Source organism: Maylandia zebra, unplaced genomic scaffold (assembly GCF_041146795.1).
Source record: "Maylandia zebra isolate NMK-2024a unplaced genomic scaffold, Mzebra_GT3a scaffold02, whole genome shotgun sequence".
Classification (NCBI taxonomy): domain Eukaryota; kingdom Metazoa; phylum Chordata; class Actinopteri; order Cichliformes; family Cichlidae; genus Maylandia; species Maylandia zebra.
Window position 1 is genome coordinate 3,578,727 of NW_027490032.1, and position 18,379 is coordinate 3,597,105.

The 18,379-nt window shown below is 37.9% G+C and overlaps 1 protein-coding gene across 1 annotated transcript; it reads left to right on the top strand.

The window, feature by feature from the left end:
• Positions 1-1,903: 1,903 nt before the first annotated feature.
• On the top strand, positions 1,904-16,318 carry LOC111501135 (uncharacterized). The gene is made up of 8 exons (XM_076881054.1): positions 1,904-1,940; positions 2,569-2,604; positions 2,890-3,156; positions 3,236-3,481; positions 3,568-3,747; positions 3,870-3,956; positions 14,531-14,617; positions 15,992-16,318. Exons 1-8 carry the CDS (start codon positions 1,910-1,912, stop codon positions 16,030-16,032), a joined length of 975 nt encoding a protein of 324 aa, XP_076737169.1. The 5' UTR covers positions 1,904-1,909; the 3' UTR covers positions 16,033-16,318.
• Positions 16,319-18,379: the final 2,061 nt, after the last annotated feature.

Here is an 18,379-nt window from a genome sequence, read left to right on the forward strand (position 1 = left end):
CCCTCTCAGAACCCTCAACCAGTATCAGAATAAAGTGGACCTACAGCCTTGTCTGTCTCTATTGTAAACCAAGGCCTGTGGTCTCAAATACAAGCTAAATGTGTTTCACCTCACATTAATTTTAACTTAGGCAATACAACTTGATCTTCTTGAATTTCTTCCATGTGGCAGCTTTGTCGTTATAACATTTAAACAAAGCTTCCTGGTTGACCTGTTGTGCTGGAACGAGCCTGATTCAGGTTTGTTTTGTATAATGAGCTACAGCTGAACACACTGCAGACACAGCTGAAGGAAGCCAAGGCTCATCCAAGTGCATGTTGAGGTTTATTTTTCTGAAACACGGCAAAACAGCAGCTCTGTGTCACTGACGGCTTCCATTACAATGACTGGCCTGCATTACTTTTGTAAGGGATTACTTTGCCAGTCACTCATTTGTCTGAGCCGCCACTGGCACCTACTGGCGAAACTTAATATCACCCTAACACCACATCAGATGGGAGCAAATTTCGCTCTGTTCAATGATGTAAACCAGGGGTAAGCAACTCCAGGCCTCGAGTGCCGGTATCCTGCAGGTTTTAGATCTCACTCTGGGTCAACACACCTGAATCACATGATAAGTTCATTACCAGGCCTCTGGAGAACTTCAAGACATGTTGAAGAGTTAATTTAGCCATTTAAATCAGCTGTGTTGGATCAAGGACATCTAAAACCTGCAGGACACCGGCACTCGAGGCCTGGAGTTGCCCACCCCTGATGTAAACTATTGTAACAACAAAAGCAAAAAAAGGTGGCCAGGTTTTATTACACACTTAAAATATTCAGGGTGCCACATGTCAGCACATCAGAAAGCAATTACGATGATGAGGATGTGCAACTACACGTCAACACAAGAGGTGTGGATGTTACTTTGTGACCAGATGCAACCTTTGTCCATATTTAATGTGATAGTAATCATCATTAAGGGCACACAGTAAGATGAGGGATCCGGACCCCAAATTGCTCTCCGATGTGTGAATGTTAGCTAGAAAGCACTTAGAAAAATGTGCTTGTGCACAAGTGAATGCACAAGTTGTATAAAGTGCTTTAGGAGAAAGAGTAAGATGAGGGAACTTTAACAAGAAGTATAAAAAGAAAATATACTAAACTATAAAAAGATCTAACAGCAAAGCTGTAAATAATCACAATTTCTTAAAATCCTAATAATAGAAAAAGCACAAAAACCCTGAGATCATGACCTCAGCAGTTACAGCCACACTCTTTATAAACCACAGCCAAGCAAATGTCTCCATCTACTGGTGATGGCGTTAGAATGAAGTGCTTATTGTGCGCATTTACAAACTCGTAAACGTTACATGCTCTAGTTTTTAAAGTGCAGTATTCTGGGACTGCACAATATTTCTGTCTGCTTGTATCCTGATCTTATTTAAACGTATGTTTACAGCAACGGGACAAATGGTAGCTGGGAAACGGTCCAAATATTTATTTTTTCTTCACATATTATTAAATATTACATAAATTCATAAGTATCACATCGTCTTCTATTGTCCTGTTAAACTTCTTCTTAGTCTGACCTTAAGTAAAGTGCTCCAATTTAAAATCCATACTGCAAACCACCCACACACAAGAAAACAAATTGACAAGAAGAAAAGCTGAGACAACAAAAACAACTTTCTGATGTTAGGAGGACACAGTGTGGCTTGACCTCGTTTCTATGAACAAATCCGGTTAACATTTAACTGTACATGTACATTTTTCTGTTCTTTTTTTTCTTTCTTTTTATCGGTTTTAACAGGGGAAATGACGCTAAGGTTTCCACCAGGTTTGCTGGGGAGGAAGAGGGAGGGCTTAAATTGGGGCAACTGACAAAAATCAATAAAAGAAAAAAAACTTGAAGTTAGTGCGAAGGACAATGGAGGAAACGTGTTTGCGCTGTCTGCTCTGTGAGTAAAATCTCTCACTTTTAACAATGTTTATTTTTCTTGATTGTTTAAAGTCTTCTTTGTTGCTAAGTGATAACAGATGACAGACATTTCCACAGAAAAAAGGGAAGGGAAATTAAAAAATGAGTTAACAGCGATATTACCTGGAAACTTTGTATAACTGATAGTAATTAGGCAGTGAGTCGTGAATAGTTTGCAATGTTTACATTGGTAACATCCAAAATCACAACAAAAAGTAAAAATGATCATATGTTTTGCTTTCCAATAAATGTATTAATAAAGCATAAATACCATCACCGTCTAAGTAACACCACTGTCATTTTTATCTTTCTTCTAAAACAATGCTTGAGAGCAGGACAGCCTGTTCGTGTCAGTAACACATACACCTGCATGAGTCGTTGTTTTATTTTGAAATAAACCCAGAAATCAAATCCAAAGTTGCTAATCTAATATTTAACATTACCTACCACAGAAGCTCTAATGGTATGGAGATGAACTACAGCATCCACTGTTCTCTATTTTGCACAGCAGTAGAGACAAAATCAGCAGTGAGGCATACAGTACGACCCGGGTTTGTCATGTTTTTCTTCAGGGTTATTGTGTTAAACTTATAACCATCTGTTTCCAGCTGTGATCTCACTGCTGAGCTGTGCAACACACCAAGGTCAGTGACCTTCTTCTGTGTCTGCTTACATCTGTTAAATGCTCAGAATGAAGTTGTGTTATCAACACAAAATAAATGTTTTTCTCTTCTCATGAACTCAGCAACTGGTTAGATACAGTACACCACAGAATCAAATAACCTGCTCTTAATCTGTTGAGATTTAGTTACAGCCACACAAAGTTTCATGTATTTAGATTTAGCTGTTTTATGAAATGATTTAATATATCATGTATTTTTTTTTACAATAACAAAAGTCTCAACATTATTTCATTTTAACCCTCACAGCTCGTCTGACTGTGAGTCCCAGCAGCTCTCAGTTCTTTAAAAGAAACTTTGTGTCTCTGAGCTGTGAGGAGGACGACAGCTCTGCTGGATGGACTCTGAGGAGAAACACAAGCAAACAACAGAGGACTCAGTGTGGAAGAGATGGGTGGGGAAAACCAGCTGGTTCTTCCTGTAACATCAGCAAACTATATGAATCAGACAGTGGAGTTTACTGGTGTGAGTCCAGAGAGGGTCCCATCAGTAACATGGTTAACCTGACAGTCACTGGTAAGCTGAGTGTGTGGAGTTAGTGTTGATGAAGCTGTGTGTAAATGGATGAAATGCTGTAGTTTGTCTCTGTGTTGAGGTGGATCAGTGATCCTGCAGAGTCCTGTCCTCCCTGTGATGGAGGGAGATGACGTCACTCTGCTCTGTACAACAAAGACCACTCCCTCCAACCTCCCAGCTGCTTTCTATAAAGATGGCTCCCTCATTGGGGATGAGACTACAGGTCACATGACCATCCAGCATGTTTCCAGGTCTGATGAAGGCCTCTACAAGTGTGACATCAGCGGTCATGGAGAGTCTCCATCCAGCTGGATCACTGTCACAGGTGACACACTCACCTGTCTGTGTTTCTGCAGCTTTCAACACTCACAATGTGACGACAACTTAATGACTGTGTTTGCTTTATTTTAGGGGAACACACCACCACACCTCCACCTACATCCACACCGACACCAGTCTCCATTATTACCTCTCCTCCTGATTCATTCTTGCTTCTCTCTGTGTTGTTGCCTGTTGGATCAGTGTGTGTTGTGGTTCTGCTGGTGTTAGTGGTTCTATTGGTGAGACAACGTGTTTGTAGGAAGTCTGCAGGTGAGAATGAGAAATATAACGTAGAGAGTTATGTAAACTATTTGTTACATGTTATCTACTAACAAGTATTCGTTAAGATCACTGTGCTAAATTAATTTGGTGTTCGTGTTGGTTTGTTTCAGTTGATTTGGAAAAAGCTGAAGATGGCCTCACATACAGTGATCTCAAAGAATTACATCACCAACAACAGTCAGTTAAACTACACACAGGTAGATTTTTATGTACTTTGTGTTTGTGTGTGTACAGTATATACTTGTATGCGACATTTTATTCAAAAGGTAAGGATTTGGTTTAGTATAAAAGGTCTTAATGCAAGCAAACACGTTTGATAACAGTCTTTTTCTTAGGAAACGGGAGTTCTTCAATTTCACAAACAACATTTACAGAATTTGCTTTCTAGTATTTTCATCTAAGCCTTGCTTATATCCATAATGGTTAAATCTTCAGCTGGGCTGAGACTATAAATTGTGTTTAAAAGAGAGCAATGTGTAATGTCACACAACATTTTCTTCCATATACATCTTAAGGCATTTTCAAGTGTCATTGTTATTGTTTTAACCTTTGTTGTCTCGTTTGTTTGGAGCCAGAAGTAACTATAATTCGAAGAGAAGGTTTTGCTAATTTAACAGCTAATGCTATCTAGCTTGGTTATTACGCTGCTAATACCTGCTAATTAGCCATAACCCATTTTATTTGTCAGATAATTGGATTATAGTTCAGGCCAATTCAGTTATTTCAATTGGCTAAACGAAGGCAAGCAGACCACACCCCTAATAGTACACACTTTGATCCTTAATACAATTTTAAAAAGGCGAGCTAGTACATTTCAGGTGTTAAGAGTTATTGGTACCTTCTGGGAAAGTTATGCAGAAAAAAGGCTCAGGTTCCAGTAAAATCTGCGGCTGGTTCTGACGGACACTTCTGCCTGTTCCTTGCATTAACATGCACCTTAAACTATTCACTTAAATCAGTTCAATTCTAAAATGATCACACTATAGTTGTTCTGTGTTTGTAGATGACGATTGGTGAATTTTGTTCTCTTACTGCTGGTCTGTGTCTTTATTAGCTCAAAGTTGGTTTTAGACAAGCAAGCAATTTATTTATATAGAACTTTCAGAACAACTCCCAGCTGAAAACAAAGAGCTGTACACCTGACATGCAGGTAAAAAAAATAAAAATAAAAATAAAATGATAATTGGAATGACATTTAAAATAATAAAATTAGCATATTAGATTAAAACAATAAAACCAGGGTCATACTGTGTGTAACAGAGGTTAACAGCCTGTGGTCAATCAGTTTGATGTCTCTGCTCAGGTTTTACTGCAGGCCTGTTAAGAAAAGAGGAAACATGTAGATGAACAGTTTGTACAAACAGTAAATTAAATCTCCTCATAGTTCTTGTCACCTGTATCCAAATTCTGAGTTTTAGTTTTATGTAGTTAATCATTTTATAGTTTGCGTGATATACTGACCTTTTGACCAGATAACACATTTCCCTGTAGTTAACATGTGAATAGAGTAACCACAGTCCGTCAGTTCACATATAACATTCTGTATCAGTTCTGTTTTTGTTTTTCACAGCAGTACCAATAGAAGAAATAAAACTGTTGAGGGTCTCAGTGTTTCACATGACTGTCACGTGATAAAGAGAGTTTTTACAGGGCTCTATGCAATCCTATGCAAAACAAACTATAACCTTCTGAGGCAGACATTTGGGTAGTTTGCTAAGTTGTGTCTGAGCATAGCACAGACTTCAGGAACAATGTCTTTTTTTTTTAACATAGGACAGGGACGCATTGGAGATTACTGGCCAGAATGTGCACATCAACACCTCATACCAGCTTTAGACATGGCAGTGTAGTCCTCTTTGTTTCAACATATTCTAGAGCCAAATGTGAGGCCGTTTGTCCAACAGCTAAAGATAAGAAAAAAAAGACTTTGGGTCTTTTTTCATATCTCTCAAGTTTTTATGTAGTTCATTGGGTTTATATGTGTTGTAAATACTAGGATGCTGTTCGATTATCTGTGGTCGGTCTTGTTTGCACTTTGCTCACGCGTTGCAGTATAGTTGGAGCTCCAGAAACCTGCAAAGCTGCTTAGCAGTGTTCACACTGATGTGTTTTGATAAAGCTGTTAATGGAGATGAAGAGATTAAATGACTCATCTGCAGCTCACAGTTGAATTCAACACTAACAGGAAGGTAAACTAGTTTAAATGTTGTCTGTTGTTATGTGCGTTATCTCTGAGTGTCACTTCCTGTTATAACACACAACAATTTAATAAAAAAAACATAGATAACTTCTTATTGCATTGTATAATCTTCACATATTTCATCCAAAGCACACGCTCTGTTTATTAACTCGCTAATTTATATTTAAAGTTTTCACTCAATGTGTCTTTAGGGTTTAATAGCTTAGCTTAGCTATTAGCTGACTTGCTAGCAGCATGGCCTCTTCACCTGTCCCTCCTGCACTTTCCTGCTCATTGTGTCAGATGTTTAGTTACTTAGTACCCGTCTTTCCCCCACTCGGCCACACCCACTGAGGGTCAAACTCAGGTAATTGGCAATTCTGTTCTCAGACATGTGAAGCTACACTCAAAAAAGTCAACTAAGGCAGTTGTTTGATTAATTCAATAGACATTTGTCTATTTAACATGAACATATTGAGTTTAGGTTTTTAAATCATTATCAGTTGTTGGTTTAACATAAAATAACAAAAAGTTTAATGAACTAGATTTGAATTCTTCAGTTCAATTAAATGTAATTATTTTAAATCAACAACTCTAAAACCGATGCCTAGTGCGCATGCTCAAACTTCCCAAAAGTGAAGAGGCGGGAACGCGGAGAAGTTATATGTGTTCAGTGGACTGCCATTTCCCTCTGCGGAATCTTCCACAATACAGGTAAGTAATAAATAACTCAAAATATCTTAGTCAAACGAAGTTGTTTTGTCCATTAATTGTTTAACAATGTTTTTAATTCCAAATGTGTAAGTTGTCATTAGACAGCGGGAGTGGAGCAAATACAGTGAAAATCTGGTATTAGACGGTGCCAATCGGTACCGTCTAATACCTGATTTATAATCCGCTCTGGGTATATTTATACTATTATTAGCATTTCCACTTCATTGTTTTTCTTTTTTTTTTTTTACCCGTTTTTGCAGTTAGTCTTATAGTGTTTTTAGCGGTTATTGATATGTTTAATTCAATATTTAACACGTTTGTAATTCACTTTCAAAGTAAATGAAGTTAGCTAAAGCTAGTATGGTTGTCTCATTGAACTTCTACCTAGCTCTGTTAGCATTCACTTTGGTTTTAAATGACGGTTATTGCAAGACATGGTCTTTGTTCACTTTTTTTATTATCATTTGCATTTTTTCTTCTTTCTTTCTTTCTCTCTCCTTTTATTTTAAGCATTCGGCCTCTCACAGTAATGCAAGTTAAACTAGCATGCGCGATTTGCTAAATATTAGCTGTGTCCAAATTCAGGGGCTGCATCCTTCGAATTGACTTGATGCTAGTGCATGGGAAAAAGAGCATAAACACGAGGTCAGAGGAAAAGGCAATGGCGGATAGTTATGAAAATTGCCTGTCGGACCTTTACCGCAACTACCCGCATCTTTATTGCATAGTGTGAAACACTGCTATTACATTTGGCAACAGATTGGATATTTATCTGTGAATTTTATATTGCAAGAGGTATTTATATGTATTTGTATTTTTTTTATACATTTGCAACAAAGTAAAAAAAAATCCACTGTGGAATTTTTATAAAATAATTTTTTCTGTTTTCTTTACCATAGTAACACCACAAAGAAAGCTGACCCCTTTTTCTGATTGTTTGTGCCTCCTCTTTAATACATGGTAAGCCTTTTACCATCATATATTTTTTATGATAGTTTTATGATTTAATCAAAGTGAAAAAAAGGTGCCAATAAAACTATCCTTAAAACTGCTTTTCTTTTTTTCTTTCAGTGACTTGTATGTGGCAGTGCAAGCGTTGTTCCATCAGGGAGAGTAGTAGGTACAATTATTGAAACACTGTACAGGGCTCGCAAAATGGCTAGCCCGACGTCCCAGGGCTAGCGATTTTTCCAGTCGGGCTACCAAAATCTATCTCTGCCCTGCCCGTCGGGCTGTCATAAGAAGGAAAAATATATGTCAATGCTTCTGCATTCTTTCGGAAATGTAGCTGGGTAATTATGTCATTGGCATCGGTGAGCCACTGTCAATATGTGACATATTGAAATCGCGTTTGAATTTGCGCTTGTTTTTTGCTTTCACTTTGCAATCGCGCGACCTGTGTATAGAGAGCGACAGCACTGATCTGTGAGTGATGATAATTTGTGCACCAATTCCTCTGACATCGTCTTATCAATCGTTAGCTTACTATGCAAACATGACAAGTGAAATCTCCCGCAGCTTAAACATGTGAGAGGTTGATCGCGCAGACAATCGCTGAGTGTTATGTGAGTGCGTGTGTAAAAGCAGCAGGATATTAATTGTAGTTCTGCTGAGCCAAATAAGACAGGTCAGGGTGAAGAAGTGACAGCCAAAGAAAAGCTTACCACAAAACGGAAAAGTTATGACAAATCAGACTATAAGGCAAAAAGAAAGTGCAGCTTTATGGTTTCATGGACAAAAGAATTTCTGTGGCTGCAACATGACGAGCTATATAACCGGGGCTGCACATAAGTGGTCCGCAAGTGCGTATTTGCTGTCAAAATAAAAAACGCGCACAAGATAAGAAGTTGCAACGCGTGTTTGCATACATAAGATTTTCTGGAGGAGGACATATTTGTTTAGAACTCTTAAATATGTCGAAGAAGCTCCTTTAAGCAATTACTTTGGTTTTCCTCCACCTCCAAAGAAATGTCAGAAGGAGTCCGAACCACAAAAGAAGCGCGTATTCTCGCAAAAGTGATTGCAGGAGGTGAGCTGGCTTCAAACAAATGATGAACACACAGATGTGGTGCAGAATGTGCCGTGAAAATCCCACTCTAGCGGACAAAAACAGTGCCTTTTATATGGATGCAAACGTGCGTTGCAACTTCTTATCTGTTGCGCGTCTTTTATTTTGACAGCGAATGCGCACATGCGGACCACTTATGTGCACCCGTGTAAATAACATAATGTTCTGCCGGGTGTGTTGTTGGTTTTCCCTCGATTTCTGAGTCGACAAGCGCCTTTGTTACTGGGACCAGTCATTTTAAGAAAGGCCCCCATTAGAAATGGATTATTGCTCAGTCTGCAATATCTTTCCCAGAACAAACACCAATTGCAAATAATATACTAAAAATAAACCTGAAAAATCTGTTTAGAACAGCATACTGTGTTGCAAAGAGTGAACTACCACTGGTGCAATTTAGCAGTCTTTGCAAACTTCAAAAAGCAAATGGCCTAGATCTTGGTTCCACTTGCCTCTTACTTGTGACTTTAGTGGAAATTTCAAATTCAGTATCTGACACAGACTGATTCATGTCCTACACAGACAGCACTGATGTCTGCATGGTCTTCTAAAAGCAGCTTTAGTCAGCTTAGATGTGAAGTGAGTGAAATATACAGTTGCGTTTTTAATCAATGTATTTGTTCTCTATTGCAGATTGAGAAGGAGTTTCTGCGAATCACCACAAAGCCTCTGCTATCTACTTTCTTTGCCGAGCTTGACCAATACGCGCCACGCTTAATGGAAATCTTTCTGACCAAAGGAGGGACACGTGGAAAGAAAATAAGAGGTCTCATGCTTGCCATCTCCAAGGTTTGTATTAGGATTGAGTAGACTTTGTCATAGGCAGCAAAAATAACTTTTATTTGGAGATGAAGTTGTCAATTTTGTTTCGGCTTAACAAGTGGTACATGCCAGGTTCTAACCTAAAGAATAATTATGCAAGTTAACTGATTACCCTAGCTTTAAGAAAAACAGACTGGTTTTGGCTCATATTATCTCCTCCTCCTCTCCAGCATGACAACATCCATACCAGACGAGCATGCATCTTGAAGTCTTTGTGCATCCACCTAAACGAAGACTATGAGAAGTTAATAAAGGAGTACTTGGTGAGCCATTGTGACAGCATGTTGTCTGTAACATTCTCATACAAATTGTGACGTTGCCTCAAATGCAAATCATTAAAATTAAAATTTTGAGATTAGCAACAAGACACCTGGTATTGGGGAAAGGATGTCTTGAATACCAAACAGTATTAAGCGTTGCAATAAAGAATTTCTGGAATTTGGTATTGGAAGGAAAGAAATTTATGCCTACTTAAACTTGATACACAAACATACAATGCATTTAACATGCATCAAGACTATATTGCTTTTGAATCTGTACTTGGATTAAAACAAGTCCTGTTGTTTTTTCATTGTTATGGTCATCAGTATTTGTAAATAGAAATGTCTATGAACTTTGAGCTGTTTAGTACTAACACTTCTATATAGGGCTGCCACGATTAGTCGACTAGTCACGATTACGTCGACTATCAAAATCGTCGACGACTAATTTAATAGTCGACGCGTCGTTTGAAGCTTTGTAAGATCACAAAAGACGCAGGAATCAGTAGGATTTAAGAGTGTAATAATGGACTGAAACAGAAGATGGCAGCACTGCATGTCCAAGGATGCCAGCTGCCGTTAAACCCCGAAGAAGAAGAAACTGTGTCCCAGAATTCATAGCGCGGCCCATCGCGGCCCTGCTTAGTTTCCAACAATGGCGGCAGCTGGTTAGTTTTAATATTATTCTTATTATTCTTTCTGGGTCACAAAATAAACGTTTAACATATTTTCAGGCGAGAATGTAGCTGTGTAAACCTCAAATATCTGCTCAGTTTATCAAGACACCACATATTTTCAAAAGCGCTCCGACGTTTTCGGAGGCATCTGTTACCCACTAGCTCGATAGCTAGCCGGGGGCTAGGCTAACTAGAGCCGTGAGAACACCGGACTCCCGGCAGCTCGTTTTCAAACCCACCGCTGTCTTTCACTACTCAGGTTAAACATGATATATAAGTCACTTAGATAACTTCAAAATGTTGTTTGGCTTTTTTCAGTGTTTTATTTGTTCCTGAGTAAATCGGTTTGGATGAGATTAAAGTTATAGTTTTTACACAGCTGAATAAACGTCAAGCAGACAGCTGATCATCAGAAGTGTGAGATGCTGGAGAATTTACTCCGGTGTCCCGTTATATTTTAGATAGCAAGGAGTTTATTAAACTCCACCGAAACACTCTGCAAATGTCATTAAAATTTAATAAACTATCATCTTGTCTTTATTTTTAGTTAGCACATACCTTAAACACTTAAAGCTGAAAGCTAATGATAGTTATATAAGAGCAGATGCTGCTGGTGCAATAAGCTGTATGCTGTATGTTCAATGGATGATGATCTGATTAGTCGACTAATCGCAAAAGTAATCGCTGACTAGTCGACTATCAAAATAATCGTTTGTGGCAGCCCTACTTCTATACCTGTTTTATTTTAGCAGCTGAGTTAGCCTTTTCTCGAGTCCTGTCCCCCTAAGTTACTCTTGCTACGTCCGACAAACAAATGGTTTCCTCTGCGCACCAATGGGTACCCGAATGTGCGAGCAGACATGCTTCATAATGTTCGGTACATTTACCTGGGAATGGGGCCATACACACTGTTTAATCCATTCACGTTGTTTTTGACTTTGTGAATGGAAAGAACACAACTCCTCCAGACACAATCTCTCGGCGTATCGGTGGGCACACCGCTTCTCCATCTTGCTTGAGGTTAATGTTTGTCAGACACAGTAACGGTTGCTATAATGTGTAATTGGACAATGGCCCTTTCGGGGGAGGGGCCGGTGAGAGGTCAACTATGCCACCTCTTTTGACATGAGAGGTGTATTTTATAATTTATGTATTGGAGTAATTACTAACAACTACTTTAGTGGTGTAATTTTCTGTTTATTACTTTGACTACTTGGATTTTATGAACAGCATAGAAACAGTTGTTTAAACAATCTCTTAAATTTTACTTTGTTGTCTTATACTTTTTCATGTAGGATACGGACAGCGAGGCAAAAAGCTGCATGGAGCAAACTGTGATGGGGGTGTACGTCATCCAGAAGGAGGGTGCTGAACCTGAAGATGACCCAGAGGACGTTGGTGTCGTGATTGAGGGTGTGGAGGCTAACACTGATTTGGGTAACATTGCACAAGCATGTGCTCTGTTGTTTGGACTCATATACCGTTTGAACCTGAGCTACCCACCAGAACTTAAATGCACCTTTGAAGTCCTCCAGAAGATACTTTTAAATCTTGATGGACAAAAGCTGTCTTCAAAGGTACAGTTTCTGAAAAACAAGCTTATGGGGTGAGAGCACTTGAAAATGACTGATAGGTCTTGAATGGTTCATTGGTGCAATGGTGATTTCCAATATATAATGTTAATATTTGAGTTGTTTATATTTTTTTTCTTTCATTTAAAACATTTTTTTTTTAAGTTTTTGGATTCTCTCTGTTGGGCAATTCACCTTTTATACAGCACTGCAGATGATTTTTGTTTGTCCTTATATAGATGGCTCAAAATGGATCAGAAGTACTGACAGAAGTACTATGTTGTGTTTATGTATCAAGGTCCTGTAAAGTTTAAGACCACTGCCACCTGTTAAGTTCACTGTATTATTGTTTCCATTTTGCTTGCTAGCATGTTTTAAAACACAGCAAAACTATATTGCTAGCTGTGGAGGACTGCAACCAAAATTAAAAAAATAAATACAGAAATATAAAAATTGGTCAAACTAATAATTATTTCAATGAGATACACCAAACAAATATAGATTTTCATCACCTATGGAATTTTTTGTTGTTGTTGTATTGCCCCCAAAATATTTCTAATTATTTTATTTTATTTTTCCAAATTCACACAATTCGATTTTGTCACATGTTTTAATTTGCCAAGTGGGAGATGTATTTTTATCTTTTAGTTTAATTTTTTAAAATGCAGTCGATATATTGAGCAAATTTTGCATCTGTTTTTAGTTGTGGAAGCTTTGGTTCCAACATATTACCTATGTAAATAAGTATTCTAACATTTTACCTTTTGAAGTATATGCTTGCAGGTGTACAAAAATGGTAAGCTTTTATATTGTCCACTAAATCCAGTTAATAAAGATAATGTTATCATAATCTGATTTTGACTTTTTTTGTAAAGTAGTGGGTTTCTAAATGTGTAACAAATGTAAACAAATCTAATTGAAATAATTTGGTTGAAATGAGTGAAATCATTGCCTTGATTAACAAAGTAGTTGTTGAAACAACAAGATTTAATTCTGTTTTCCTAAACTTTTTAAATTGTGTAGAATGAATTAAAACAAATTTCACTCTACATACTTAAATAAATCACTTCAAATCAATGTAAGTATAGTATGTTGATCCAACGTAATCTGATTACATTAAACCACCAAATGCTAAATGTGTTGGTTTGACATGATCGAAAAGGGTTTATTGTACTTGGTTAAATTGTGTGCAAAAAGGGTGCCATGATTAAATTGTGTTCATCCAACAACAGATTTTTTTGAGTGTAGAGACACCGGCAACCATAGTCAATTGTCTTCCAGGAGCCAGAGCAGGCGACATTGAGGGAAATTTAAAACTGCTGGCTAAGGGTAATTTCAGTAAAATCATAATTCACGCCGGCAGTAATGACACCCAATCGGAGGTCACTAAAATCAATATTGAATCGGTGTGTAACTTTGCCAAAACACTGTCAGATTCTGTAGTTTTCTCTGGTCCCCTCCCCAATCAGACCAGGAGTGACATGTTTAGCTGCATGTTCTCCTTAAATTGCTGGCTGTCTGAGTGGTGTCCCAGAAACGATGTGGGCTTCATAGATAATTTCTCTTCTGGAGGAAACCTGGTCTTGTTAGGAGAGACGGCATCCATCCCACTTTGGATGGAGCAGCTCTCATTTCTAGAAATATGGACAAATTTATTAAACCTCCCAAAATACGACTATCCAGAGTTGGGACCAGATGTGTGTCAGCTCCCAAACAGACAAAAAACAAACTGAAAATGTATCCATGATGCCAGGTAACACAAACCAATTAGTTAAACTGCAGGAATAAAGACATAAAAACCTGGATGAACTCTAATTCTCTCCTTCTAAATTCAGATAAAACTGATGTTATTGTACTTGGCCCTGAAAATCTTAGAAATATGCTATCTATCTAAATGGACTGTCTCAGAGTGACCTTGAAAAACTAGCTTCTGCATTTATTACTTCTCAGCTGGACTACTTTACCTTAAATAAGCAACCACTGGATGATCAATATTTATACAAAACTTTAATGGCTCTTTATTAATTACACAACATGCCAGTAAAGCTCTACGTGAAACTCAGTGAAATTCTAATTCTGTATCGCAAAGTATCCCCTAAAATATGTTCAGGTGAAACAACAAGAGAAGGAAGTAACTGCTGCAGTTGAGAGCATTAAAGTTTAAAACATACCAAACCAGTAGTGTACTACAAAAGGTGAGTTCTCATCACACCGTTGATGATATTGTGTACATGGTGTAACAAAGTGTGGGTGTCTTTGTGGGATTTCAACTGGACTTAATGCCAAAAGTCGAAATGTCACTGGGGTGTTTTGAGTGAAACAGGAAATCCAGCCACAGAGGTTCTGAAACCCCCAACGGTCTCTAAGAAGTATTTTTATATAGGAAATCATAACTCTTTCTTTAACATGCACCCTGCATACTGACAATATTTTTATAAGCTTTACTGCTTGCACTGATGACCTGTGTTTGTTTTCTTGTGCAGGGAGTGATTCAGCTGTAGTCTACACAGCAGTGAGAACTGAAGACATCAATTATGAACAAACAGAAATCCGATCAAACAGATCTGGAGGTAAACATGCTCTTTGTTCAGTACAAAGAAAACAAGGTTACTTCCTGAAAAGTTTTCTCTTTGTAAAATATAAAGTGTGTAAGCAGCATGAGCCAGGAAAGCATGAAGAAGCAAAGCCCTCTCGTTCAAATAGACGCACTAAAAGTCAATAGATTTCACCAGCAGTGAAAATTGTACTTACATCTGTTACTAGACTAAAAGTATCAATAACAATTTTTGGCCTCCTCCATCATCGGTAAAGGTCAACGGAAATCAACAGAATTATCAAGATGAAAGTTATGATGGTTCCCACAGATATCTGATCCTGTTCATGCTCGCCATTATCACCGTCTAACACAGCAACACAGACCAGAAGTGATGTCACAGCTGTTGGTGCACCACGAGCTTTGATGTTGTTTCGGCTTCTCTGTGACCTCTCAAATCTTTTTTTTAGCTTGTTGCATTTGACAGCGTGGTGCACCTGGGTTGAAGACACGAGTACAGGATTATATCAGTGTTTCCAATCATATCAGTGGAGAGATTGTACTGAGGACAAGACGGAAAAGATGAGACATTCTGGAGAAAAATTTGAAAAAGTCTCCACGATTTCATTTGACTTCTTTAACTCCTATGCTACATTTTTATTTTATTTTATTTATTTTTTCCTAATGGCAGTGTTGTTCAGGAGATGACTGCAGTGTGTCTAGCAGACGTTGAGCTGTGGTGTCACACTTGCCGCATGACATAACCAATTCATCACATTGGTTATGATAAGGACTTATGAGTCCTATGTTAACCTTCAGTGTGAGCACAGGAAGTGGTGTGAAGAACTGTGACTGCCAAGAGGGAGGCCACTGCCTTCCTGTTTGTTGCTGCTTCTTTTTGATCAGCTGCTGAAGAACATTTTGAGCAGCTCAGTCTTTTCAGATTCTTTACTTTAATATCTTTTGATTTTGACTCCACAAAGGAAATAAGAGACGCGAACATGTTACCTTTTAGAAACAACCCTTTTGCTTTTAGTGTACGAGTGCAGCTCAGCGATGTGTCACACACTAACCGCTCTGCTGACACTCTCTCCTTTGACATAAACTACTGCACCAGCAACTTCCTGCTGGGTTTCTTTCACATCAAAACCTTATTTGCGACAGCCTGGCTGAAACACTTTTAGCTAAAGTGGTTGTGGATTTAAGTCATTAGTGTAGTCAAATTTCAGAATTACATGAGTTTGAACCCACTGAGAAATGTTTCCTTAATGAAAATGTTTTTTGGATAAGTTATTTTCACTATGATTGATTTGATACAATTCTGTCAATTTGCTTCATATAAATATAACAGACAGGCTTAGTTTTATACTTTTCTTATGCTGTTTGAACTTTGTGTATTTTGTGTTTTCAGACTTTGTACAAGAGCCAGATATTTACTCCTTACTGAAGTAACCCACCAGTCCAACCACTGGAACCAGCTGCTGGTCTCAAACGTTTTAAAAATCATTATTTTGTATGTTCAAAAGCATGTTGTCCTCAACCTGCTCTTAACTGTCTTATTATGGCCATATTGGCAATATCTCTTCCACAATATAGAAATGATACTATGTATTTTATAAATAATGCATAATGCACTGTCTTTAATATTTTTACTGTTTCCGGTTATATTTTATTTCCAAGTGTAAGACTGTTGTCGCCTGCTTTCTCGCAGGAACAATAAAGTTTGTTCTCACTTCTTTTTCTTCTCGTGAGGTTCTTTGGGTTTCAGAAAGAGCGCTGGGGGCTGGGGACAAATGTGAAATGTGGCTAACCGACTGCTGAGCAGGAACAACAACAAACACATATAAACCCGCAGCCGCAGAATAGAAGCAGCAGGAACATTAATCAGGGGCCTAAAACTTCGCAGGAAAGCTTCAGATAATTTATTACAGGCGCTGTTTGAACGAATGATGTTCCTCCATCAGGTGATGGTTTTACCTCCATGGTTCAGGCTGTGTTGATGTCCTCATAATGAAATGAGGACATGTTTGACATTTGTCCTCATTCAGTCAGAGATGAGTTGGAGACATTTAACATCTCATTATTTTCACAAAGTTATTGAGTTAAATTGTAAGTGGGATCTCTTATCTCAGTGTCGTCTGCATATTAGATACAATTCCAATTGTAATAGAAACACTCTGTATGGATTTGATCAGGTAAACTAAAGCTCCAATAATGAGCTCAGCCTCTTCCTCATCAACAGGATTCACATCATGGGTTTATACACTACTTCATGATGTTTCAGGGTATATGTGGAAACAAAAAAATTATAAAAAAAATTAATGACTAAAAATGAATATTTTACCCAAACATTAATTTGCTGTTTCATGCAGACAAATGTAGACAAACTCGGGGTTTTCACAGATTTTATTCTAAACTTATTTGAGTCATTAGTTTGGATCCACATGGTTCCTCAGTTCTGTCAGTAGTTCTAAATTTGAACTCCTTCAAAAATTATTTCTACTAAAGTCAATTCTGCCAAACAAATGCTCACACAAGTTGTGTTTCATTTTTAAGTGATGAATTTTGCCCAGTTTTCCCACAGTTTGATAAAATCTTCCTTTTCTGTTTTCCACCTAAACCTTTCTGTCTATAAACAGGAACGAGCTGATTTTGTGTAAAAAACTTCATCATAATCTTTCACGTCCCTTCATCCATTCAAAAGGAATAGATATGGTTCAGTATACAGTAAGGTGTTTATACACTAAGCTCTCACACATAATCTAAGAAATCAGAAGACAGAAAGATGCGGATTGTTTCTCTTAAATTATCTGATATGATGATGAATTACCAACCATAATCTTCTTACCGTGCTTTGATAGAAACACAGTCTGGTGCTGCCATCTACTGACTCAGAAGTGCTCAAACAGCTGCGCTTTTTCACCCTGATTCATTTCCATCTCTTAGAATGACCATAACTCATATCCTGGACTTAGTGTTTTACTTAATATGACCACAAACCTGCCAATAAAGTCACCCAGATAGTGCTCAGGTCACTGATGCTACCAAAAGCTTCTATAGAACTGCAAGTCTGACCATAGTAGCAGGTGTGTGATGGTTCTTCAGGTCTCATCCACCAATCAGACCAGAGTACATTCACTTGTTAATGTTTGACTGTGTTATTGCCTTTACTTTATTCATGAGCCCAGACACATATTGTACATCACTTAATTTTAATGATTAATTGTCAGAATTGCAGTGACATTGTACAAAGAAACATAACTAAACCTAGTTGGACCAATGGTGACTTACTTAACAGTATAGCTATGGATGTGAAATTATGAGAGTTAACAACATGAGATGGCAACATAAGATTTTAAAACTTATGCCATAGTTGTATTTACTAGGAGGCTGATGGGTATAACTGGTTGCTGCCATTATCTTACTCCCATTCTTCAAAACCTAACAAATATTCTTTAGAGCAGCTCTTGTTTACTTAAACACCTGCCTCCTAACTTGTCTTCATTATTTTTCTAGTAATCTTTGAGAAAAAGCCTCCTAGTGAAAACAGTGTGTCTAATGTATAGACATGAGTGAGGCCCAGAGATTTAAGAGACTCAAGTTCATTTAGAATATCAAGGGAGGGGTGGCTGATTAGCTGGCGGCACATCAGAGGATCTCTAGAGCGGATAACAGGCACTAATTCCCTTAAATGGATCATAAAAGGCAAAAAATGCACCAGTGGAACCATGAAGAAAACTAGACTCTCCTCCACTTTTACATTTCCACCTGTATCTCTGGCTCTGTCCACTTTCTTTAT

Bases quoted from the DNA above. Each gene is read 5' to 3' on its own strand.
- LOC111501135 (XM_076881054.1), top strand. From the start codon at position 1,910: ATGGAGGAAACGTGTTTGCGCTGTCTGCTCT. The intron at 1,941-2,568 runs GTGAGTAAAATC...ATCTGTTTCCAG, and splicing joins GTGTTTGCGCTGTCTGCTCT to CTGTGATCTCACTGCTGAGC. The intron at 3,748-3,869 runs GTGAGAATGAGA...GGTTTGTTTCAG, and splicing joins TGTTTGTAGGAAGTCTGCAG to TTGATTTGGAAAAAGCTGAA.